The sequence below is a fragment of the Hippopotamus amphibius genome, chromosome 13, assembly GCF_030028045.1.
Source record: "Hippopotamus amphibius kiboko isolate mHipAmp2 chromosome 13, mHipAmp2.hap2, whole genome shotgun sequence".
NCBI lineage: Eukaryota > Metazoa > Chordata > Mammalia > Artiodactyla > Hippopotamidae > Hippopotamus > Hippopotamus amphibius.
Genome location: NC_080198.1, coordinates 76512941 through 76539630, shown reverse-complemented (window position 1 = coordinate 76539630; position 26690 = coordinate 76512941). Strand labels below are relative to the sequence as shown.

The following is a 26690-nucleotide window of genomic DNA, read 5'->3' as shown; positions in this document are numbered from 1 at the left end:
TTGAAGTGGTGAGATGTATGCAAAATGTCGCCCTCAAACTGGTAGCAAAGGATATTAACAAAAAGATTATTACTGAGATGTCTAGGCTGAGGAAGGGCGTTTATTAAACCACTTTTTTTCTTCCAGCTAATAGGACCACAGGCTAGCTTGATTAAAGTCTCTCAAACTATTGGGCCCATTCTCCCCACTTAAAATTCAAAGTCCCGTAATAATCACACAACACTCATACCTACTTGTTCATTCTTCTTTTTATTTTTACAAAGCATGGCGAATGAGGAAACAGCTGACAAGTGAAGAGTTTGCACAATGGAAAACCACACTGACCATCTCTTGATTTTGTAGGGATCACAGGTGGGTAAGTGTCCCTTTAAAGTGATTTTGTCATAGGAGAGTCATATTAAATGGTTCTTATGGTGGGGGAGAGGAAAGACAAGAAAACATTCATAATTATTTTTAATGACTTAAAAGCTAAACATAATATACATAGTAACTCCTTTATCCTAGTACAAAAATAGTGCCAGAAACTATATATTTGTTCAAATGTATTGAAAAGGTATAAGAATACAAATAGATATTAACAGTGGCTAGTGATGATTCGTAAGCTTTTTCTTTTCTTAAACTGTAATAGAAATTTATATTTTCAACTATTTACATGGTTTTCAACATTTATTAAGACATGTTTACACAGGCTTTTGAGAAGCATATGGAAGGGAAAAGTGAGCTTTAATACTTTCTTCCTCGCTCCCTGCGCTGGAGCAGAAGGGGTCCAAAACTGTGCAATTTAACAGTCTAAGAGAACTCTTGCGTAATCTCTACCTGGCTAGCATATGGAAAAATAATCTATATAGTGGAATATATGACTCCTTACTTACATAAGGTGTTGTTTAAGCTATCAACAGGCTAAGCGATTCATGCTTGCAAGAAGACAGGATGTTCACTGACAGGTTCTTAATACGTTCCAGGTCAAGAAGGTTCTTGGAAAACTATGTAATACATAGGTTATAGATGAAAATGAAAGTGATAACTGTACCCTATATTTTCACGTTAAATCGTCAGGGTCAGAAGCTGGTAAGTCTCTTATCCAGCACTCCCTGCAGAGACTGTGAGCTCCGTGAGGTCACTGCTCTGTCTCCACAGCGGAGCACAGTGCCTGACATGCAGCAGGAGCTCAATAAAAGGTGGATCAGGGCATGTCTGATGCTGAGCAGTAAAGTTATACCACCTTGTTTTAACTATAGTTGTTCCCAGGAGAGGAGAGCAGTTAAACTCCACCCCCCACCCCCCAGTCTTAAATCAGTCCTGTAAAACTAAGCAAACAGCATTTCTTTTGACGGCCTGTAAAGTTTTAGGAGTACAATCTGGTGGAAAACACAAGAAAACTGAACATCAGATTGGAGTAGGTCTAACATTTGTGCTCTGTGCTGAAAATAAAGGCACTTCAGTGCTAGGCAAGAATATATCTGTGACTGGTTTCCTCCCACAATCCATTATTTCCAGTACATTTTCATACGCTTTCTTATCTTCAGCATTCCTGTAGAAGGGTTGAAGACAAGAAGGAAACCATTGTTCATCGTAAAGAGATCAGTGGTGAAACGTCATCCTCCAGGGTTTGTACCTTGAGGCGAGGTGCTCAGAGAGCTCTAAATCTCACACAACTAGTGACCTGCATGAGAGGCCAAAGAAATGTACTGTCTTTTTTTCAGTCTTAGAAACTCAAAAAAAAGGAAACGGCTTGTGGGATTAGATACCTTGCTCTGTGGCCTGCTATCCCATTTCTGACAGTGGTCTCCAGGGCCCGTTAGGGCTAACACAGTAGCTGCCTTCTGTGACATCCTCCTCTGAGACAAAGCTTAGCCCAAACATAACTCTTTCAACAGCACAACTTGTTCACACTCATAGAGGTTAAGAGACTTACACAAGTTCACACAGGATTGTGACTGGCAAAGGCCAATCCTGTGAAAAGTACAAGGCCAGGCAATTTTACAGACATCTTCTCACAGCTTAGTAAAATAGTGGGGACTTTTGAGGTTGAAAATTGAAATGAAATAGTACCATGTTACTCAGCTATAATGAAAACAAACTAACTAATCTAGAACAAGAGCAACTTCTTGCTAGTTACAGGTAATATAAATACAGGGTAGCGTGAGAGAAGACTATATATATATATTTCCAACTTGAGAAGATACTGGAAAGGAAATATTCACATAAGAGCAAAGTTTGTGCCCATATACCAGGTATTAATCCATATATGGAATGATTTTCCTAAAAATTAAAAATTATTTGAACCAACTAACCAGTCCTAAAGAAGCACTCTTCTGTATGAACTAAAATACCAAAAAATAAAATAGGCATGGCACTGCCCAACTTCTCTCAGTTTCTCAACTAGTAAGATAAAATAAGCCATTATCTAAAAGTAAACCAAAAATTTCTAATCTTAATATATCCTCTTGCTTGTTAAAATGACCCACATACAAATCCTCTGTAGTCTCCTATGTCTTTAAAAGTCTCAGTGACATATATTAAAGGGCTCTAAACAAACTACTGAAGTATTTGACTACAGATTTTAGTATAACTGCTAAATCACAATGTGTATGGCAAAAAGACAGGTTATTAAAGACTGCTGTTCTTTAAACAATTTTTCTATACTAAGGAATTGTGTCTGCATGCATAGGGGTATACCGGTGTGTAGATAACATTATTTTAGTGACAATCTGTGTAAGTTACACACCAGTGCCACCAAGAGGCAGCCCGACAGATCTCATGTGTATGACGTAAAATAGAATAACATCTTGAAAATACAAGTGTCACAACAGTAATACATAGCCCTTACCACTACAAAGTAATGGCAATACAATTTGTTTTGCTTTCTTTTTAAAACCTGAAGGGTAAGAATAAAGCCACTTTATGTCAAGATACATATACACACTCAGAATTTTAAAAACTTAGTAAATATACTGAATTTCAGCAGTTTAGAGAAAAAGTGGATATGAATGGAAAGCACGTTGTAGTGAAAAGTCTCCTAGAACACTGCATTATCACATCCCCAAGAGCTTTTCCGTACAAACTAGTGATAGAAACTCAGAACCTCTTTTCATGGGTGGGGAAGGGGGTGAACAGATCAGACGAATACCTCTCTTCCTACTCTTCCCCGAGTCCAAACATTATCACATATTCAGAGCTGATTTTCTTTCCCTGAACCAGGTTCTCAGTTCATTATCTACTTCTCCAGTATGGAATAAAAGTGTCTTTAGGGGCACACATGTACAGTGGGAATACAGTTAAGTGGGCTCAAATTCTAAGAAAATGTTAACATTTTCTAAATCTACTAAAAGCTAAGAGAAGTAAATACCACCAACTACAAGCTCAGGGCCAGTGTGTAGGGTGCAGACCCCAACTTCCGTGATTCTGGGTTGACGAGTCCTAGAAACCAAAATATGGCAGTTTCTCAGTCACAAGCTCAGTACTGCTAAGTTTTACTCAAGCTTAAGGTTTCTTACCATATTGTTCCCTCGGTTTAATTTTTGACCCTAGGATCAAGGATAGCCCTTTGCTGTTTATACTTTTCTCTATACTCCATTTAATAATGAGAAAAAAATATGATTCATTTTGTACCCTCTTATCCTAAATAGTCCTATCTCACTTCAGGCCAATGCTCCCATGATCCCTTTTTCTCCCTGTCCTGTTGAGTTTTAAAGTGTTGACTTATAGGCTATGGCTTGTAAGGTGAACAATAAGGAAGTTATTTTAAAAAAGGAAGTTCATTTTTCAGAAGACTCACTGACTGTCAGAAGTGTCTTCCAGCAGGACGTTGTCTCCACTGACAGCCATCCTTGGCCATTCCATGTCTGCATCACACTCATCCCTCAGTAACGTCAGTGACTGGATCTTCTCCCAAGGTTTCCCCTGCTTGCCATCAGGTAGGTGGGATCAAAGCGAGTTTATGGGTAGCCTTTGGATAGATGTATTGCACTGAAATGAGAAATTTCTCTCCTGCCTGTTCTCTAACAACAAAAAAAGCAAATTAATTAAATTATGCCTTTTCTTTACAATACTGCCTTATAGTACTTTCCGTGTGTTTAGAGTTTTAACTTTTTCTTGTTAAGGTAATACAGTATTGACAAATATACCCGATTCCCCTTAAAATCCACTCAGTCAACATTTTTCTCTATTCTGTGAAGGGTTTAAATGTCACATAATATATTCAGTTTGCTCCTAGCCTGTTTTTAAGAAAGAAAAGATTCCAAACATTCTTGAAAGATGGTAGCTCAGAAAACACAAAACCAATTATTTAAAATCCCCAACAAAACAAAACAGCCTCAGTGCAAGAATGCAACTTGAACCTCACAGTACACAAAATATCACAAACAGATCTCTTATCCACGTGCTAAAAGTGGGTGTTGCCAATAATCTCAGTTCAGTGGCATAAAACAAATATACAGAAAATATGCAATAGTCCTCTAGAAACAGTTCATGCTATGCTGTCAAAAGTTGTGCAAAAATAAAAATACAGCAGTGGCAAAGTATATACCAAATCTGTACAGTGTATAGCAAAACGAGGCATACTGCAGAATACACCATCTGTAAACTTCAACTCTGCATGAACAGGCCCCTCAGCTCCGCTTGGCCTGGTTGCTTTCCCCGTTAATCAGCGTCTTCTCCTGCTGCTCTGCAAGAGCCTGCCATTTTTGCCTGTTCTTTCTGCAGCCATCCAGCAAAGGGAAACAGTCCTCTGACACATGGGTCAGGGCCTACAGAGAGAAAAAGAAAGCCAACAACTAGACGGCAGCTAGGAAATAAGCCCTCTCCCCAGGCCTGACCCAAAGGGCCACACTGCACACTCACTTCATAAGCAGAGCCACTGCTGGGATGCTCACAAACTGTGAACACAGGTCAGGTACGAATGACTCCTCTTAAGCTGTGCAGACAGGAGTGCACGCTGAGAGGGAGAGCAAACGCACACGTTCCGAAATAACCTTACTCAGCTATGGAGGCAGATCTGTATGGAATGGGCTCTGCAGAGAAGTAATCCATTTGCTTTTATGTAGTACAAAATAGCTCTCCCTAAGTGTTGAGTGCATTGAGAGCTGCTTAGTTTTTGTGTTTTTCCATAAAATGATTTTATTCAATGTACTTAAGTAGATTTTTATCCCAGATTATAATAAAGGTTAATTTATAACTATATGTGGCATTATTATTTTCCAACTGTAAATAGTGCCATGTTTAGCTACAAGAATGTTCACTGAAGATTTCTTTGTAATAGGCAAATATTGAAAAGGACTTAAATACCCAATAACGGGGTTAGGAATGTTGTGTTACTATTTTGCAGCCATTAAAAATGTCATAGAAACACACCTGAGACAAAAAGATGCACATTATAGTATGGATTGCAAAGAGAAATTTTTGTTAAATGAAAAATATATGAAAATGTCATACATCATATGCACTAAAAGGAGATAACAGTGGTTATCTCAGAGTAGCAGAATTTTGTGATTTTTATCTTTTTGCTTCTCTTTATTCTGATTTTTCTATAATATTACTTCTGTAATAATGGTAAAAATGCATGTCTATATCACATAGAATTTAACAGCAGATTCAAATAAAATGAATCCTTGCACAAATAGGAAATGTAGAAGGATGAAATCTACAATGGGTGGTTTGACTGTTATTTTGACTATATTTACAGGCGTGGGAAGAAAAAATCAAGAGACATTAGTATCTGCAGCTGAGGAACTCTTAATCCAATCCACAAGGAAAGCATCTGTTAGGGAAAGAAGGAGATATTTAAGGGTGTTGCAGACACTGCTCTGAACACTCTTCTGTAGAGCAGCAGACAAGCAGATTGCCGAGAAAGGTTGGGAGACAGTGGTGCAGAGGCCTGACACACAATGCTCCGTTGTCCTGTTGTCTTTTGCTGTCTCTCCTGTCCTTCCCTCCTCTTGTTTTCCTCATCAGCCACAGCTTCTTTATTAAATTCATCCACTGGCTAGAACCCTGGACCCAGGCTGAGAACTGGATTCTAAACACAGTTCTCCTACTACCTACCTACTTGACTGGGACAAACATTCCATGTCCCTGGAAAATGGACTTTTTACGGATTCAACGACTGAATCTGTGAAATGTCTGGATTAGAAGATTTCTAGGGTTTCTTCTGGTCTTGACAGTCTTTGATTACTCCATGATAAATGTTTTTTTCCCAAATACTTAAAACTTAAGACAGTCTCCTGTTTAAACTTTTAAACACAAGGACAGCATCTCCTTTCTGTATTTGGTGCATGAACATCTAAACTAGTACACTGGATGTTTTAGGGAGAATATCTTTACCAAAAAAATAAATAAGCAAAAAAAAAAGCCCCTGAGCCACCAGGTATATGAAAATGGGAACCTGCGATATTCTTCTAGCTACCTTCTTTTAATTGTCATAAAAATTTTAAGCCACATTATGACCATGAGAAAAAGTTAGATAACCATTTTTCCTTATTTAGGCCAAAAGTCAGAATATGCTAACATAGAGTATGCACACCTCCTTGTGGGTAGCATGGCACTTGATTTTTCTTAGCATTCCCTACACGAATTTGCTGGAGCCTAGCACACAGTAGGTACCCACCAGGTACTTATACATTAATGAATTAATATTTTTAAGAAACAATAAATATAAAATATGCCCCCTTTTGGGTACAAATAGCATGTTCATTAGCAAAAGAAGTAATTCTGATAATTTTATTTCTAGTTTGTTGATCAAGAAGCAAAAAATATACACCTAGTGCTAGTCACTTCGGTTTACTTCAGGTTTTAATTCATAACACGGTCAAAGTTTAGCAGGTCTAGTAGTTTTCATAATAAATACCTCATACAGTTGCAAGCAGATGGCATCTATGAATCCAACTTGCATACTTGGGATTTTGTTTTTCTTCTCCCTGTTCATTAGATCCTGGAAACACAGAAATAGGCACACACAGATCTGCATTTACTTAAAGAACACAATGCAAGTTGGCTCTAAAAAGATGAATCACTGGGTTCGCTGAGGAAGGCCAGACACCTGCCTACCTGCCTTTTTATCACGCTCAAGAAGGCCCTGGTCCTCTCTCCCTTGTTCGCCCCTGCTGTGACTTTCCTCACATGACCCCCAGCATTGATCACTGACCTAGAATCAACTGCTGACCTGGAGTCAAGCACTGACCTAGAGTCCACTGCTGACATGTGTTTGGAGAACACACATGCTTTCAAATCGTCTACTGATGTGGAATCAAACACTCTCAGCTTTGTGGAAGAAGCCACTGAAGCCAGTTGATTACAATGCAATTCACACAGAGAGCTTTCTGAGTGAAGATTATGTAGATGTCACTGCTGCTTTTTCCCAGGAGCTCATGACTGGTGCAGCGGACAAGCCCAGCCCCTCCATGGGGAGCCAAGGAAATTCTCCGTTAGCTGTGACCATCACTCTGCCACCCACCACTTTCTGAGAAGATTCTAAGCAGCCTACTATTACTATATTACAGGAGACCAAAGAACTGCAAGAGACTAACGAGACATAGGATGTACCCAGCGGAGGTTAAAAGCAGAGTGGAAGGAACAGTGTACAGACAGGGGAGGGACATCTTGTAACCATGTCCCATTTAATGTGGGCTCAATAAATGTTCATTTGAATTGAAAAAGAAAGACTGTGCTTCATTTCCAGGAAAAACTTCTCCAGTGGTTTGAGAAGAATCTTCTTGTATTCGAGATTCCCTACACTATGCAAAAAGGCAGTATGTATCAAAAACTCTTTAAAATCTGTGTGCCCTACAACACAGAAGTTCTGGAATTTATCCAAACAAGATAATGAAAAATGGCCCACAGATGTTTAGCAACAAAGACGTTTATCAAAGTGCTGTCTGTAATAGTGAACTCTGCAAACATTGTACTGAAAAGTAAATTATGATTACATCTACTTCATGTAACCACTATATAAGATATATAGGAGAGAATCTGTTAAAATGAAAAGTGGCTAATGATATTTAAATGGAAAAGTAAGTTAGAAAACGTAGGTACAATATGATGACTCAGAGTCTTTTTTTTTGTCTTCTCTTACTTGCTTGTTTTCTGTAGCAAATATGTATAATTCTTCTAGTAAGAAAAGTTTTTAAAAATGATGAGAAATCTTGTTCCAAAAATCTCACAGAAGCATAAAAAGTAGTCTACAATAAAAAAATATATATGAATAATTCCTACCAACAAGGTCTCATACTTACAGTGGGCTCTATGTTGAGCTCTTTTCTCTCTCTGTCTCCTTGGTCAAAAAACTCAGTGGCAACAAGCTCTGCTATCTGAAATCAATAACAGACTAAGTCTGGGTAATTAAAAGCATATCACTTTGTAAAACAGAGGCTTTGAATGAAGATATAAAATTATCAAATCTGTCACTTTTACATCAGTAAAATTAGAATAAAGCAGTAACAAGTAATGGAAATTTTATTTGTTTTAATGTGTACCTAATCACAAAGGCTAGCATTTGTAATCTATAATTACACTGAAAAAAGCAACATGTTATTTCAACTTCAGCAATTAGTGGAGAAAAAGTACCATGTGCCCATCTGTATGGATAATCAACGAGACATTTATAAGCACCTGTTACATCAGGGGCTATGTAAAACACTGTATCAGATAGGTCCATATACTGAGACTGGCTGATATGCCTTTTAGGTTTCCTTTCATTTACCAGTTCCTCCTCTTCTTTTTAAAAATTTTCCTTATAATTTTGGCTGTTGTTAAATAAACTGAGTTGTTTATCCCGTAGTTTCCCACTGTCTGGATTTTGTTGATTGTGTTCGCATGATGAAACTGAATGTTTCTCTGTACACTGTATTTCCATACACCAGTAATGAGATCTAGACACTTGATTAGATTGAGATTAGAATTTTTTTTTTTCTTTTTGCCATGACTGTTTCAAGGGCTATATAATGCCTGATAGCCTCTCTTTGTGAGATTAACAACCCTTCATGATCTTTGTCTTGATTCGCTAATTTATAGGCTGTAAAAAGGTAATATGCAAAGCAATCAGTCCTTTTTCCTTTATAGCTGAAACAGAATAAAGTTCCCCACATCAATTATTTAGTTACCCTAAAGTACAATTTGTATAAATAAAGCCGAAGAAATGCTTGATTTTCTCTACTTTAGTTACTATTAAAAGAAAAATAACGGTTCTCAAGCATCAAAGATGACTATGGAAGGTTTTTTTGTTTGTTTTTGGGGGGGGTTTAAATAAATTTATTTATTTATTTATTTATTTATTTATTTATTTATTTATTGGCTGTGTTGTGTCTTCGTTGCTGCACACAGGCTTTCTCTAGTTGCATCGAGCAGGGGCTACTCTTCATTGTGGTGCATGGGCTCCTCACTGCAGTGTGGCTTCTCTTGCTGCGGAGCACTGGCTCTAGGTGGGTGGACTTCAGTAGTTGCAGCACATGGGCTCAATAGTTGTGGCATGCAGGCTCAATAGTTGTGGCACACAGGCTCAATAGTTGTGGCTCACGGGCTTAGTTGCTCTATGGCATGTGGGATCTTCCTGGAGCAGGGATTGAACCCGTGTCACCTGCATTGGCAGGCGGATTCTAAACCACTGCACCACCTAGGAAGTCTCTATGGAAGGTTTTGTTTTGTTATTTTGATTATTATTTTGAACTTTTGGATTTAAACATTATAATGTGTTTCAATCCTTATCAACACTCATATTATTCCATTTTGGCCAGCTGAGAGCATTTTAAGTTGGCTTCTTTGTTCTTCTGACACAGCTCTGTCAGTCTTTGATAGCTTCCTTGCTTTTTGCTATAACAAGATGTTCTAGGCTCATCTTGTACACTGCCTGCTTTGGAACCACAATCAGCCATTTCGTCGTGGAGCCCTCATTCCTTTAAACTGAGATATTTGGAAACCTCAACCTGGACACTAGGTTCATTCATTACTACCGGGGTGATCATTATTTTAAGCCCTTTTAATGGCTAAGACACAACGTAAGTTCATACAGTATTTCCTATTCAATTCAGGATCGTAGGATTTCTGCAAAACCTTATCCACCTCAGACCTTCAATCTTTCCACTCACGCTGAAAATCCTACTTCTCAACAACACCAATATAACTTCTGATTTGCTTTTATCCCGCATCACCCACAACAGTGACTGAAATTTACCACTAATAATATGATTACTTAAAAACAGTTTTAAAGGGTTTTTTTGGTAGTTCTTTTTGTTCTCAATGTGTCTCTCTAGTGTTGTATGGTCAGATTACTGTTTAACGTCACTTGGAATAAAACAGTCCCTCTCAGTGTGGCTTTGCAACCAAAATCATTTTGTTTCATTTTGCTTTCAAGGTTAAATGATTTTTTAAAAAAATTCAATGTATTTTATAATTATAAAAACAATTTACATGGTTCCTAAATTAAATCTACAAAACAAGTACATGCAAGCAGCTCTAGCTTATGTCTCTGTTCACTCTTATTCCCTCCCTCCCCTGAGGGGAATAATTAACTTTTTTGTGGTTAATCCTTCTGTGCTTTTTTTTTTTTTTAATATAAGCAAATATGTACAAACATTATTTCATCCTCTTCTCAGATGAATGGTAGGATACCATACCCATTTTTCTCTGCCTTGATTTTTTTTTTTAAACTTAAAAATATATCTTTGTAATCACTCCATAGTAGTATGTAGAGAATCCTCATTTCTTTTTGCTGTTGCAAAGGATTCATCATGTAAATGTACTACAATTTATTCAATCAGTACCCTATTAATGAACATTTGGGTCATTTCCAGTGTTTGCTATTACAAATAACAGTAAAATGAATAGCCTTGTGTAAATGTCTTTTTATATTCTTGCCAGTACATTTTTGGGATAACATTCCTAGAAGTATTGGTACATGAATATGTGTATTCATACAGTTCCAAAGGGTTATAGTATTTTGCATTCCTTGTTTTCCCACAGCTTCCCCAACAGAGTATGTTGTAAAACCTTTGGATGTTTGCCAGTCAGACAATTGAGAAATGGCGTCTCTGTTTTTTTTCAAATGAAGTAGAATTTACATACTGTGAACTGCATAGATCATGCGTATACAGTTCAGTATATTAACAAATGCATGTAACTAGGTAATACGCCATCCAATTAATGGAATATTTCTGTTACCCAGAAGGTGCCCTCAGGCGCCTTCACAGTGAATCCCTGTGCCTTCTTTCCTCCATCCCCACCTAACCACTATTCTAATTTTTTTCTCCATCATTTTTGCCTGTTTTAGAATGTCACATAAATGACATCACAGTATTCTTTTGTATCCTGCTTCTCTTGCTCAGTTTAGCGGTGATGAGATTAATCTATGTAGTTGCCTAAATCAGTGTCAGTTTCCTTTTATTGTTGAGCAGTAGTCCTCTGCGTGGAGGAGTGTACTGTATTTATCCACTCTCCTGTTGAGAGACTTTTGGATTGTTTCTACTTTCTGACTATTAGGAACAACACTATTATGAGATTCTGTACAAGTTCTTTTTTGTCAGTGTTTTGTTTTGTTTTGTTGTTTTGTTTTTTTTAGGCCACGCCATGCAGCATGCGGGATCTTAGTTCTCTGACCAGGGATTGAACCCCTGCCCCCTGCAGTGGAAGCACAAGTTTTAACCACTGGACTGCCAGGGAAGTCCCGTGTGTCAGTGTAGTTTTAACTTGCACCTTTCCTTAGGATTGAAGTTCTGAGAACCTTTTCAAATGTGTAAGAGCCATTCACATTTCTTTTTCTATCAACTTTTTGTTCAGATCTTTGGCCCATTTTCCAGTAGGGTTGTTGGTCTTTTTCTTCTCTGTTTTTAAGAAGTTCTTTAATATTAGGGATATTAACTATCTTTCAGATAAAAGTTGCAAATATTTTTACCTGTTTTTCATTGTCTGTCTTTGCTTATACTGTCTTTGCCATGCAAAAAGTTTTCTTAATTTTTTTTATTTTCATGTAATCAAATTTGTCAATCTTTTCCTTCACTGATTCTGCAAGTTGAGCCATAGTTAGGAAAGTTTTCTCACTCCTCAGTTGTAAAAGAATCCACAAATGTTTTTATTTAGTACTTGGATGATTTAATTGTCTGCACTGAACTCTATGCCCCATTTGGAATTTAAGTATGCAGAACAGATCCAGTTTTGTCTATTGCCATCTGGCTATGGAAGATGGGAAAATCATCCTAACATTATTTAGTAAAGTTATTTGAAATGCTGTCTTTATTACATATTAAATTTTCTATGCAATTCTCAATGTTCTGTTGTATTCCACTGGTCTAACACCAATACCAAACTGTTTTAATTATAGAGGCTTTATAGTGTTGCTTTTTATGTCTGGACCTCAACTTCACTGCCATACTTTTTCAGGGTTTGATTCAGAAAAAGAAAGAGTGGATGAAAAGATAAATTCTTTCCTCTTCCATTCTCTTTCCTATTTGGAGATGGGCATATGGTCTTATCTATCATGGAGCAGGAAGGTCTGTAAAGACCTCATTTCTTGAGTGCTTATGGCATGTCAGCTTTGGCACATGGTGAGTGCATTTCTGGTACTGTTTTTCTCAGCATGTGCTTCCTGAGATAAGCCTATCATTACTAGGCTCCATGAGTATGCAGCCCAGAGCCGTGACCAACAGCAACTGTCAAATAATCTCAGGTGGTACATTTAGGATTCAAAATGTAATCTCAAAAAACAAAAACACAATGGTACACATCATTGCATGTATACCCACCCCTTTTTTTAAGCCTAGGGCCTTTACTTCCTCTGCAAAATGTTACAGTTACTTATTTAAAGAGATGATGTATTTCTAGCCACAGGCCCTGATCAGATCCTTCCTGACATCTTATATCAACATGTCCTATATTTATAAGCACCAGAAATGTTTCATTTCTACTTGTTAATGCCTATTTTGAGTTGAGGTATAGCCTAGTATGCTAACCATAAGAAAATTAAGTTTGCTTCTTCTAATTTTTAAGATTATTAAAGGGATGTGTTAAAAAAAAAATCCCCAACTTAAGCCAGAAGTACTACTGGAATTAGACTTTATCAACAGATAGGTTTTTGCTGTGTTACTATAGATGCTCTCTTTCTTAATATATCTTACAAATGTTATTAAGTGCTAACGAGTCCTCTGAAAAAGAAAACCTGTTTATGTTCACTTATCTGCTTTCAATACTACTTAAAATTTAGATTAAAAGTTCTCCCAAATACTTCAAAAACTACATTTAAGAGTAAAGATTTTTCTTATTTTGACTTTTTAAGGATTACTTTTATCATCACTAAGCAACATACCCGTTGTTGAATAGGCCAGGGTTTTGTAATTGCAGAAAGATCACAAGCTGTCATCAGCATCGCTCTGTTAAGGGAAAAAGAAGCCCGATACTCCTGTTTACTTTTATGTGAATGTAAACCCTAGTAAGTAGTTACTAATAACAAAGTTAAATTAAAACCCTCTAAACTAAGAGGATGGCAGTTTATAAAAACTAAAGAAACAGAAACAGAATTTATATAGAAGCAAGGCTAATACAGCGATAGCACAGTGTCACTGTTTTAGTTACCCAGTGAGCTCCTGGAATTTGCCCTCAAACTGCCTCATTTCTCTCCAGATTAGCAGAAGGAGAGAAATTATTAACCTCTGAGCAAAAACTTGCCTGCTATTATTATTTTTTTTACTTTGGTCTTCCAGTCTCAGTGACAGTATGATGAAAACACATTGACTATTAATAATTAACCATCAGAGGATAATTTCAGCTATCCTACTGATAACAGTCCTGTGACAGCAAGAGCTATGATGGGTCATTCTAACTCACTCAACACATATAGTGACTCCTATGTGAAAAGCCTTTGAAATTACGGAACAGCATCTGCCAGAGAAAAGAGGGAAATGAAAGGATGGTGCTCTTCACTCTTTTTCTTGTTACAGAAGTTGAAAACCACACTGGACCCTGGATTCTGTGACAAGGCACTCTAGAACTTAACACTATAACTATTGTATGAAAACAGTTCTCTCTTTAGTACAGTGTTTTCCCATGTCAGGTCCAATTACCTGCCATCTGATCCTTTTAATTTGTTTGAAGACATAGGGAAAAAGGCCATCACTGTCATACAGAAGCACTCAAGGTAAAGGACTGTATCCAGTGTCCCTCTAAGGAAACCCAACCTAAAGGTACATTCTCCCTAACCATTATTAGGCCACAAAGAAAATGGTTTTCTGCCTCTAATTCTCTCTCTTACACCAGCTCTCTCACAAGTGATGAGCGCACCAGAGAAATTTTTAATCATGAAGGATTTCAGTAATACTTGTAAATACAAACTGCCTCCGCCAAAGAATACTATGCACCTGTATGAGCTTAACGACAGTCTGGACCGTGAGGAGTGGAAGAAGCAGCGCAAGCGCTAGATGTCCTGAATTCTTCTCTGCAAGAGGTCAGAAGTTAGGAGAGTGGCGCAGTGAAAACTGTGGCACAGGCTTGCAACTGAGGTCGGATTACATTTTTGTTATTGAGAAAAACTGTTCACGAATCACAGCAGTGTGTCTGTACTTTTCTAAGGCACTTTTCTAAATAACATGCTCAGACTCTTACGTGAAGCGTGGCTCCACAGAACAGACAGCTGGGCCTTTGTGTGTTCCCTTATAATCTGCAGCTTTGCATGTAAAGTAATACGAATCTATTAAAGAAACGCTGGTTATAAAATTGTTAATAGAGTACTATCCTTAGTATTGCCACCTCTGTCTTTTCTTTATTATTGATACATCTCTTTTTTATTGATCCAGTTCTTGTCATGGCCAAGGCAGCGACAGTAGTAGCAAAGGATGGGGGGGAGGGAGAGGGGAGCAGGTGAGGAAAAACAGAAACCCTGAAGTTCTGCCATTGCTACTCTGCCATCCCATAAGAGAAGTCAACACTCCACAGCCATGTTCTTGTTCCTAGGATCTTTAGGATGCAATTTGCAGGTCTTTCATTCCAAAGAATTGTGAGTATGAACAAGGGAACCCTATAGCCTTGTACGGATACTCTACCACATTTTAAAGGTCCTTCTGGGTTCACTTGAATTTGCAAATGCATTTCTTTTTCAAGTAAATATTCATATTCACCCCTTTGTACAACACTTAAGAATTCTGACAGCCTCTAAGATCATCACATTGTAACAAACAACTGCAATAAAATTAATCAGGTAGCAGAACTTCAGCTTTAAGGATAGTAATCCTACTTACAAAAACAACTCCTTTTGATGAGGATCTTCCAAATTGAATTGATTTTTTCTTATAAGTTCAAAAAATTCTCCTCTCCTCCTTTAAAATAAAGAAAAATATTTGGCAGTTATGATGAGTCCCTCAAGCTCTTATCCCTTTGGTCTACAAAGACTTATGGAGTAAAATTTTCAGGGAAAAAAGTCTCTAATGGTTTTTTCTCATCTTAGAATCCAATATAAAAATCATTAAAAAAAAATCATTTAAAAATCTTGAATAACTTATTTCCTCTCTTCTATCACATTCTTTGAAGCATTAAATCGCACCTTGTTTTTAACTACAAATCACAAATAATGGAGGTTTCAATTCTTGAAGATGATTTTAAGAAAATGAAACGAGTTAAAAATCTGATGCCAAGAATGATTTAGGAAATTGTGTGTATGGCATAATAAGATCTATATGGTTTCAGTTTAATTTCATATATCATTCACATACATTATGGTATAGGGTAAAAAATGTTCATAATAGTTACTCCATGTCAGTATAAAGTTGGAAAGTCCTTCTGAAGCAAAGAAAGACCAAGTAAAACGTAAACTAATATTCATTCATTGTATAGTGAATACCTCAACGTGCTCCACACTGTTAAGCATCTCGGGAGAATTATAAGACATGAGTCCCTTTCCTAGTATTCAAAATCTAGTCAAAGACACAAGACAAACATGACGGACATAAGAGAAACCTACAGAACAAAACTGCCTGTCTGTGACTGAGTACCAACAATGAAAAGAGGTTTCAGAAGGATTTAGAGGGGAGACCCATGTGGCCTGGAGAGGTCAGAAAGTCTTTGTGGTTACAGGTACTTTTCAAATTCTTGGTAATTTGATAATCTTTATTCTGCAGTCATTTTGAATAAACTGAAATTTACTATATTTTCTTTTACCCAAATTAACTTTAAAGTGCTCCAAAATCCAAGGAAACAGACTTTTAGATGTAGTTTCTTTTAGATGTATAGCAGTGGATATCTGGTATGTGGCTTTGTGTGTCTGTTCTGTTTGTGTGTCTGTTCTCTCCTGTACAGACGGAGAGAGGCCCGTGTTCCGGGGAGATTCCGTGAGTGTGACTGCCGGACTCCCCTCTCTCCCACACGTGCAGCCAAGATCTCGGCCTCTGTGTGGGAAACGAATGCTTGCCCAAATGCCACAACGTCTTTCCTTGCTCTTAGAAAGGCAGTTTAATTATGCAAACACACCTACATCACTAATACACTCTAATGCATACTTCACTAATTAAAGTTCTGCATTAATACTCTTCTTCTGCCAAAATCCAGTAAAAAGAAACAAGATTTATTTCTCTGGCACTCAGCCCCTTTTCCTGCCCACATAGACTTGGATGACAGTATAAAGGAACTGTGAAGTGGGCAGAAGCTGGGTGAGAGAAGGAAAGGAGGAAAAGCAGGTCTTTAGATTGGTCAACCTGGCTTGGAATGAACTTGAGATGGTTATTTGCTTTGTGCATCATTTCAGAGACAAACATCAGAAATAACTCTGTATTCTGTAATTTCTAGCATTAAGTAAGCTAAAGGAATAGACTTTTCTGGCTTCCTTTGAGAAACTGCTCCATAGTTTGATAAACAGCTTTGCCAGGACATTTTCCTTATAATCTAAAAATATCCCAATGTAGATTTTTAAAGTTTGAAACAATGCAAACACATCCAAGATCTATTTATCAAGATATTTCTTAAAACTTACTTAATGTACAGTGCTAGATCTGTAGCTAAAATAGCTTGCTTGATTATTTTCAGCGTGGTCTTATATTCTTCAATGGAGAGGCCACTGAGAATCTGATTGCCCTTTATAAAAAAGAAAACCATCATTAGCACTCCACCTGGAGAAGCTGCTGATAAGAACAAAATAGGAAAAAACAGTCACATCTCATAAACACATGCCTAGTATTCTGAACTCAGGAAGATAGAGGACACCTGCTTATATAAAGTCAATACCGTGAAATAACGTTTCCCTGCTATGCACCCCCACCACCACCTTGTCATATAAGAAAAAACAGTTTCATGATGGCTTATCAGCCAAAGTATTCATGTTTCTCCAACTCTTCTACTCCTTAGGCTTTAGTCCAGCCCCAAATGTAATAACGATATACCTTTTTCCTTTGGGCAGGTTAACTGTTATAATCCGACAGCAAGTAAAACTCTGAAAAATCAAAAGCCATCTTAACAGATGTGAAGAACAGAGTGATGAAACTGTAAACAATTGATTATTTTAAAAATCATTTCTCTATGGCTTCTGTAATAAATCCAGTGACTGTTTTTAAAATTTATTTACTTATTTATTTATTTATTGGGTGCACTGGGTCTTTGTTGCTGCACATAGGCTTTCTCTAGTTGCGCGGGCTACTCTTGTGGTGAGCGGGTTCCTCATTGCGGTGGCTTCTCTGGTTGCAAAGCATGGGCTCTAGGTGTGCAGGCTTCAGTAGTTGCAGCACATGGGCTCAGTAGTTGTGGCTCACAGGCTCTAGAGCTCAGGCTCAATAGTTGTGGCACATGGGCTTAGTTGCTCCGTGGCATGTGGTATCTTCCTGGGGCAGGGATCGAACCCGTGTCCCCTGAATTGGCAGGTGGATTCTTAACCACTGCACCACCTAGGAAGTCCCCAGTGACCTTTTTGGTGCAGATTTATATAACTGTAACTTCATATTGAGAACAGCGTGTACTCCTCAGGAACATGCTGATATAGACGGGTGGAGGCTGTGAGCAATGGTGTGCTTATGGGTGGTATAAAGAGAGCAAGAGTTGAAATATCTATAAGGAATATTTCAAAGGTGGCTGATCCATGTGCAAATTATCTAAGTTTTTGCTACGCAACCATTTTTTATTTCTTGCCTGTAATTTAAAGCACAGTGACTCTCTAATCTTGAACTAAATAAGACATATCTTGGGTACCCAGAATATACTCAAAACAACATCTGTAAATTGAGTCAGATGTGCTTCCTAAACCTCAGGGCTGAGAAAAAACCCAGAAGCTTAGAAATAGGGTCTGGAGGTAAAGGATTTATTCTGAAGAAAGAAAACTGCTGAGCTGGGGTCAAACATTGGTTAGAGGATAACTAGATGCTGAAATTGTGGCATACATCTAAATAGTGAATCTGTGATTACACAAGAAACATTTTAAAATATTAAACCACTTTAGACTCTGGGCAAAACAAAACTATTCAGAAGATAGCCTCTGATACTTTTATTTATTTTAAGGTAAAATTATTTCAAGTGGAAAAGTAGAAATGTCTTTTGGTAGTGTATTTTTATTTTCCTTTCCAAAAGCAAAGGCTCTAAATTCTTGTGTATTTGGTGCTTACAAAGACAGAATATATAGATGGGTCTTCTAATGTGAGGCCAGTCATATATACAACCAGATTCCTTTTTAAGTAATAATATATTACATAATGTTATGTTATCTAATAACAGAGAGAGCTGTGACAGGAGTACTGTAAAATATGACTTTTTAAAAAAAGGTTAGCATATTTTCTTCAAAACTAAATAGGATATTAAAATGAAGTTTGAGCTGAAGGACAAAGACAGCAAATTCCAATGAAGGTACAGATGTTTCTGCTATAACTCGACATACACATTCCTGAAAAGTCTCGGTTCGGAAAAACCACACACTAAAAATAACACAGTTTATGGGAAAAACAGCGTTGGGGTAGACCACTCAAAGCCTATGCAGCTCTATAACCAGAGGACAAACCAAATCAAGAATTGGTACATCCAGAGGTGACTTGGACAGGCCGGGCTCGCAAGTCTGGAGGCTGCCTCTGAGGACATTAAAGAAGCACAAAAAACAACTGAGTGGGAATGCTGGTCCGGGGAGGCCCAGAGGCGGCGCAGATGAAATTGGATGGCGGAGTCAGTGGGGCTGTATTAAGGGAGACGCTGAAGGAAGAGCAACCTCCCTCCCAGGGCCCAGAGCAGTCCAAGGCGAGGGAGCGCGCCTCAGGGCAAGCGCCCATTTTCAATATTCCTAAAACAGAACAGAAAGGACTGCTCACGCAGGAGCCGAGTAGAGGGCGTTTTCCTTCCTTGCTGAAGGTCGAAATTCAACTCCCGTAATTCTGGCACCTTACCCAAGAGAACTTGTGCATGAAACAGTACAACTTGTACGTTTTTACTGACATCCTTCCCCTACCTCCCAGTCATGCATGGACTAATTCACATTAAACAGTCACATCTGTGGCAAACAGTCTGTACCAAGCATGTGCAGAATTTATAAGGAGGTGCCAAAACTGGCCACATAACTCTTATCCCTTCACCCACCCCAAGAGTAGCAACTGTGTTCCCCTTCACTCCACTAAGAGAGAGTGGCTTGAAGTCGCTGTGTATGCCTCCTGGAGTTTGGTGGGTGGGGAGAGGCTACAGTGCACCTGTGTCTGATTCCTGTCTGGAAAATCTAAAAAGCAAGACACAGGCTGGGTCGACGCTCTGATTGAGCAGTGAAGGAGAGGGTGTTATTGTACAGGATGGCCTGCCTTCTCTGAGTATTGGAGGCAGGCATGGGGACGGTTTAAGTCCTGTCCTGTTCAAGAGAACCACAAAGAGGGCAAAAGATCCTTAGCAGAAAGGAGCTGAAAGCCAACAACCAGAGGTCCGGGAGCTGAGGAGGGAGCCATAGGGTGATAAACTGGACAGAGACGATCACTCATATTAAGGGGACGTCAGTGGAAAAGCCCCACAGTTAAGATGCCCGGCCAGGATCATGGAACTACGCATAAGGAAAGAACTTGGTTTAAACACCTACCAGGCACAAAGAGGGGACGCTCATCACAGTACCAGTCTGCTGAGAATGTTCTTGCCCCTCTTCTCTCCTACTCTCCAAGTCTGGAGGGGTAGCAAAGGACGTGGGGGCTTGGGGGTGAGGAAGGAGTCAGGAGGGCCATAAGGGAGGGACGAAAGAAGCCAACCAGGGTGGGGAATGACTTGGGAGATTGGGATACCGAATTGCACACTCTAAATATACACAGTTTATTGTATGTTAAAAAAAAAAAAAGAAAAGAAATAAATAGCAGATAGCAATAGTGGAGAAAGAAGAAGCCAACCAAGACAGGAAGAGAGAACCAGAAACTAAATCAAGTCTAAAATCTGGACTGTTACAACAGGACTGGACTTTTGGTTCCTAAATTGAGAACTGTACGCTATATTTTGGGACCTAAAGCAGTAACTAGAGGGCTTTTACTTATAAAAGAGTGACCACAAAAGTCATGGCCCTCCTGAGTTTTCTAGGGCTCAGGGAAGAACTAGTGCCGCTGGGCAAATGTAAAGAGATGGAGTTAAAATTGCTTTAAAAGTGTATACCATGCATTGTGCTGGTCTAACGTAATGGTCTACAACTTTCTTTTTTTCTTTTTTTATTATAAAGGTAATACATGCATACAATCGATAATGTGAATAATGAACAAATCAAAATCAGAAAATAAAGAAGTATTAACTAGACAAAGACAGCCATTATAAACGTTTTAGTGTGTACCATTTTAATCTTATTTTCCTTAACATAAATATGACTAGCATAGCATATCATATGCTTTCTTACATTGATAATATTCATTCAGCCAACCTGTTGAATAGCTTTATTCCTTAACAAAAATGTTTGTTAGTGGTCAAAAGTTTCAATAAAAAGAGAAGGTATTACCTTATGAAAGAAAACCTTTGAGAGCCATAGAACCACTTCATTTGACAAAAACAAAAACAGAACTGAGAGCCATAAAATACCAGTTTTGTTTGTTTCTCAATTGGAATAACCAAATAGAGGTGAGGAACCAGTTTTCCCTTATCAGGCAAGATTTAGACAGTTTTGATTTCTAGAGAAGTGAGGCTATGAAGATCTCAGATGTTTTGGCTTTGCCTTTCTTACCCAAAAAGGAATAAAGCATGCTCAAGAATTTATGATGCTGGGAATAAATCCAAAACTTAAAAATAAAACTGAATTTATAAAGCTCTCTTTTAAGATTCCACAACCATAAATTAGGTACTTACAGGACTATTAAGGATCATCAGGCACTGGTCAAAATGATGGTGCTCCATGATTGAGTGGCAGTAGAGCTGAGCAAGTGGGTGTTCACTTCTGAGTTTGTTGAAGAAAGAAAAAAAAGGTTAAGAAAATTATCAATTTCCCCAATATATCAGTTATCAATTTCTTATTATTGGTTAACTGAAAAAGCGGCTACTCCATAAAAATTAATCCAACTAACAATTCTCTCTCCTTTTGCTAAGAAGAGTGAGGTAATCTCTGGGAAATACATATAAAGAGTCAGACTGTTTTCAAACACACTGTTAACTGCTGCATTCAAATTATGAACAATTTCATTGGTTTTGATATTTATTAAAATGGTAGAAGGAATAAGGACACAGGATTACTTTCTCTACACATGAAAAAGTCTCTGAAACAGCTTTACCAATAATATTTTTCAATTTCAAAAGTGCAATTAATATAAAACCTGAAATAAATCTCCATGCAAGCCTTTCTCCTGAAATAAGGCTGAAGGTCAGCATCCCTATGCGTGCCTGTATATAAGAAAAGAGTCGACTCAGGTGGAATTAGCTGAGGTGTGAGTGATGGGAAGCAAGGAAAAGGGGGACCGTGGATGCATATCCCCCTCTGGAGGAAGGAAGGAGACAGCTGAGTCATTTCAGTGCAGGGCAACCTGGTAGTGCGCGAAACTGAACTTGGGGAGAGCAGTAAAGACCACTGGCTGAGTGACGCAAGGGGGGAGGAATATTATAGTTCATAATGTGTAACAGACATTCACAAATCAAGTTCTAAAGCATGACAAACAAAGCCCTCCCCCTCCTATTTCTCATGACCCTTCACATGTGAATATAAAGCACCATTTCCACTGCTATTTCTTTAAATGAAAAAGTTATACTTCCTGAAAGTGTTTCTTGAATTAATAGGACAGGGGTTTACAAATTGTAAAGCACGAAACAAGTGTTAGATAATGCAATTGATTTGTTATTCCTTCCTACTACTACATGAATCATTATTTTACTTTGCATTTAATTTGTTGAAGATGGAGAAGCTACCCAGGACAAGAAATGTAACACAAGAAAAAATGAGTTGGGAGTGAGAGAAGCTTAAGGGAAAACAAAAACAGTAAAATGGAAACAAAGATAAGACAACGGGTAATCTCATCTATGCCTAGTGTGTAGCCCACCACCCATACCGCTGACTCTCAGACTGCCATGTTTTGTAAAAGTAGCTCCTGCCTTGTCTTCTTTGCTCCTTCTGTATTTAGTGAGTTGTACCACGGGTCAGATACTGTGCTTATCACTGGACAATGGGAAGTCAATGGATGCACTAAAATGAGTGGATTTGTAAGAAAAGATAAATTTGCTGGAACCAAGACTGGAGATGAATGGAGACTACTGGGATTTAGCTAGGAGACTAGTGGGAAACTGTTCTAGTAACCCAGCTAAGAGACTAGAGTGGTAGAATCCCAAATAAAGAGAGCTGTTTAGGAGGTATATTGGTTAGGAGTTGGTAATGAATCCTGATGTTGGGAACTAGTGGGGATGAGGGAGATGAAGGGGGGAAGTACGGAGGCTAGGCTTCTGCCTTGTCACTTACTGACACTGGAAAAAAGGGAGAAGATGATTAGGGATGGGGAATGAAGGAGGGGAAGACGGACTAGCTGAGTGTTAGATCTATTGATTTTAAGGTGCCTGAGTTACAACCAAGTAGGTATAAATATCTGGGCTAGAGAGAGAGATTTGGATCACATCAACATGCTTGGAAATCCAAGCCATGGGAGTAGATGAGATGCTCCAGGGACATGGCATGGAATAAGAGAGGGCCTGGCATGAACTGAATCGGTGATCTCCCTCCAAATCCCGCAGGTATTCTATAGTCTCTACTCTGGCAACAGTGTTTCCTCATCTCTCAGGCTAGATACACTCAAGTTAACTTCAATACAACCACTGCAGCCTTCCTCATTCCCTTCGCTTAGAAAAGGAAAAGCTTCTAGAGTATCTGTTATTTTTGTTTATATAGGAAATCCAAGCACATCCAGTATTAGTTTAGTATCAGTTTTATTCTGCTAGGTGTTTATAAGTCTATTACCCTGTTAGACTGTATTCCTTTTGAGTGTGTTATCATTAGGGAAAACGCATCTACCAATGACTGTTCACTGAGAGCCTATAACATGTCTGGGACTGTGCTAAGCAGTTTACACTTAATTTTTACAGCAATCCTGTGTCGCAGGGGTCCCTCACCCCTGGGCCGTGGACGGGTACCTGTCCACAGCCTGTCAGGAACCGGGCCGCACAGCAGGAGGTGAGTGGCGGGTGAGCGAGCGAAGCAAGCCGCCCCCATCGCTCGCATTACCGCCTGAACCCCCACCCCACCCTCACCCCAAGTCCACGGAAAAACGGTCTTCCGTGAAACCGGTCCCTGGCGCCCACATGGCCGGGGCCCGCTGCTGTATAGGACACTTGAGCTCACCACATCCACATCCTCAGTCCCACCGCACACTGCAGCCACTGATGCGGTTTCCAGCTTCACGCCTGCTCTAACAAACTGCACGAGGAGCCCGTCAGAGGGCGCCCTGCCCTGGCCCACCTGGGTTACCCCTCACTTCTGCCCACAGCAACGCTCTCTGCGCTCATGCTTGCTCAGCCTGGAGGGTGGGGAGTTTCGCTGGCCTCTGGAGGTCGCCGGGGACCAGTGGGGTATGGAAGCCCGTGGAGAGCTGCCCCTCCCCTACCGTCTCTGTCCATTTGGCGAGCAGTTCTGGGTCTCACGTCATAAGTCTTCTCAAAAGCACCTGGTGGGACTGAGCACCAGCTGCCTGTATGGGTGGACAGCTGGACACCTCGTCCTTCTCCGGGCTTTCCCTTCTTCTCTGTTTCCCACTCCAGGCCTGCCTTCCTGCTCCGTGGGATTGCACTCACTAATAAGCTACACTCACGCCAGCTTTTGTCTCAGGCTGTGCCCCCAGGGTGACCCAGGCTGAGACCTCTAAAACTGGCATTTTAGCATTTGTTTTTTAGACGATCAAAGGTTCAGAGAGATTATCTGAACTTGTTCAAAGTCAACATAAACTGCAGGGCTGCGACGGACACACAGCCTCTTCCCCGCATCACATGGGCTCGTGGCGCACAGCACCCTGCACACAGGATCCACTCACGGACCTAGTCAGAAGCCCGCCTAGAAACACCATTAGGCAGATAGAACACAAACATGTTTAAAACTTCGAACTCACGTTACATTTTTAGACAATGCAGAAAGGACGGTTTCACGTTAGAGAGAATTCTTGATTTGTGAGATAGATGAATGCGGATTATGTGTTTGCCTTTACTTACTTTCTAAAAATATAGATTTATGAGTCAATGAAAGGGTGACAAATTCCCCAAGTTTCCTGTTTACAAAGATATTCGTGGAAACCAGTGTATTCTATATCCTGTTACTTTCTCACTCTTTCAAACACAAGGCTACGTTGCCTCTTTATTGGCGGGCATGTCACAAGCACCCATGAAACCACTCCTGTGGCGGGTTATTCCCAAACCAGTGTCAGTGAGCAGTCATGGGCTAGCGCCCTCCCTGCATCTCCTTTTGTCCTGCAGCTGTTGGTCCCTCTCCAAGAGTGGCATAAGGATGCCGGTGCAGAAATCAGACCAATGTCCCAGAAACACAGAGCCTTAGAAATCAATAGGAAATGAAAGTTCTGTGAGAAAAACACAGCCAACCCAGCACAGTATTCCTTTTCACTGACTCTAACAACCGTCCTTAATCTGGCTTCTCATCCATATATATTGCTCTGGGCCCAAATGTCTTAGCTGCTCTTTGTAACCCATGTCAACCCATTTAAATCTTAACTTCACAGTTTCTCCCCAAATCATCACTATTGCCTTCCATCAGACAGGGGTTATTGTATGTTCTTATTTTCTGTGACCACAGATATTCAAGTTGATGATTCATTTGACCTTGTGACCCCAGTTCTTTGACCTCCTTGACTCTGATGATTGTCTTTTTTCACATCAACAATAGATAATCCCTTCTTTGTTCCACAGCTCCTAGCTGCTTCCGGGCTTGGTCTCTTTGCTATTCTCTGTCCCTCCCTGGGAAAAAAAGTAAGATCTTCAACTCCTATCTGTCCTTAATAGTATCCCCCTGTGAAAATAGCTAAAACTTGCTGAGCATGTCATCTGTGCCAGGTGCTGTTCCAGGGACTTTGCACCTATTCATACTCCTTAATCCTTACAAGAAACCCTGTGAGACAGGTACTCTCACTATTCTACGACAGAGAAGGAAACATACGGAGTGAGGTTAAATGACCTGCCCGAAGACACATGGTGAGAGGAGGAGTCGGGATTCGAATTTGCACCCAGGCCCCATAACCAACACAGCCCCTGCGTGGTGGTCTAAGGACCAGCTGAACTTATGTATATATATAAAGTGCTAGAAGGAGTTCCAAATGCCAAGGGATAAGAGCTATATTAAGTGTTAGCTTCTATTATTATTATTATTATTAGCTACTGACATTAGGACTAACTGAACTTGCACTTTATTCACATTCAGATCTCCAGGCTCTCCAGCTCTCTGACCTTACCAAGGATGAACTCATTCCTGGCTAAAATAGACTCTGCTCAGTTTGAAGTTCACAAATTGTGATTCCTGTGCTGTCTTTACTGCTCTCGTAAGTCCCTCGGAACCTGCTGACCCGCTTCCTACTGTGCCCGTTCATGACTTCAGCTCACTCCTGTTCCTCTGTCACAGAGCAGAGAGGACTGTGGTGCAGGACAGGCATACATGATCTGATTGTGGTCACCAGGAAATATTTTATTCTGATTTTGCTGAATCTCTAATCTTGAAAAAAACATTCATTTGGTCATTTTACCTCTTCTACCCACCATCCTAGTTATTACTTTCTCCTCACTGCCAAAACTCCTCTCCCCTCTATCCTCCCTCCCTAAGGACACACGTGCATACACACTTCCTGGCTCTTTCACTGTCATCAGTGGCACCATCACTGTTAGTTTCGTGGACCCAGAGTCATGATTTTCCTCTTCCTTCCTGCATATAACTAGCTGTTCAATATTTAAACAACTTTCTCCTTCAGTCTCTTTCTTCCTCTAGCTAATATGTGATGTTCACATACACCCGGCTGACCCCTTGACAGTTTTCTGGCTGAACTCTGTGGCTCTAATTATTACCCATTTACCTCGTACCTTACTTTCAGATTTTTACTCCTAAACAATGCCTTCATTACCCGCTGCACTGCCTCCTTGTCTCTTCACTATACTGAATATAAAATGCATAGCTTGGTTTTCTAGCTCTCCCTTGGAAAGGTCTTCTTACTTTTCATCCCTAGTCAGTGAGCCTTCTGACTATTCAGACCAGCCACCATCACTGTTCCATGAAAATGCCCACCTCGTGGTGTTTCTGGAAGCATCTTCCTCTCCAAATGCTACCCACTTCAAAGATCCGGTTTCAGTCCCGCTTCCTCCATTCA

General features: G+C 39.5%; 1 protein-coding gene across 3 annotated transcripts in view; it reads right to left on the bottom strand.

Moving 5' to 3' along the window:
- Nucleotides 1-238: 238 nt before the first annotated feature.
- Nucleotides 239-26690, bottom strand: part of LOC130834747 (cGMP-specific 3',5'-cyclic phosphodiesterase) — a 112471-nt gene continuing 86019 nt past the window's right edge. Inside the window, exons 14-21 of one of the 3 annotated variants that reach the window (XR_009048750.1) lie at nt 21217-21304; nt 16934-17034; nt 15210-15287; nt 13286-13349; nt 8229-8303; nt 6845-6928; nt 3779-4748; nt 239-1531 (exon numbers count right to left, since the gene is read on the bottom strand). Coding sequence is in view for 2 of the 3 variants with exons in the window: in XM_057705470.1 (XP_057561453.1) it covers nt 4611-4748; nt 6845-6928; nt 8229-8303; nt 13286-13349; nt 15210-15287; nt 16934-17034; nt 21217-21304 (628 nt within the window). In the remaining variant the exon portion in view is untranslated. Of the gene's footprint in view, nt 4749-6844; nt 6929-8228; nt 8304-13285; nt 13350-15209; nt 15288-16933; nt 17035-21216; nt 21305-26690 lie in introns of all 3 variants that reach the window. The other 2 variants (XM_057705470.1, XM_057705469.1) reach the window with 2 other exon arrangements.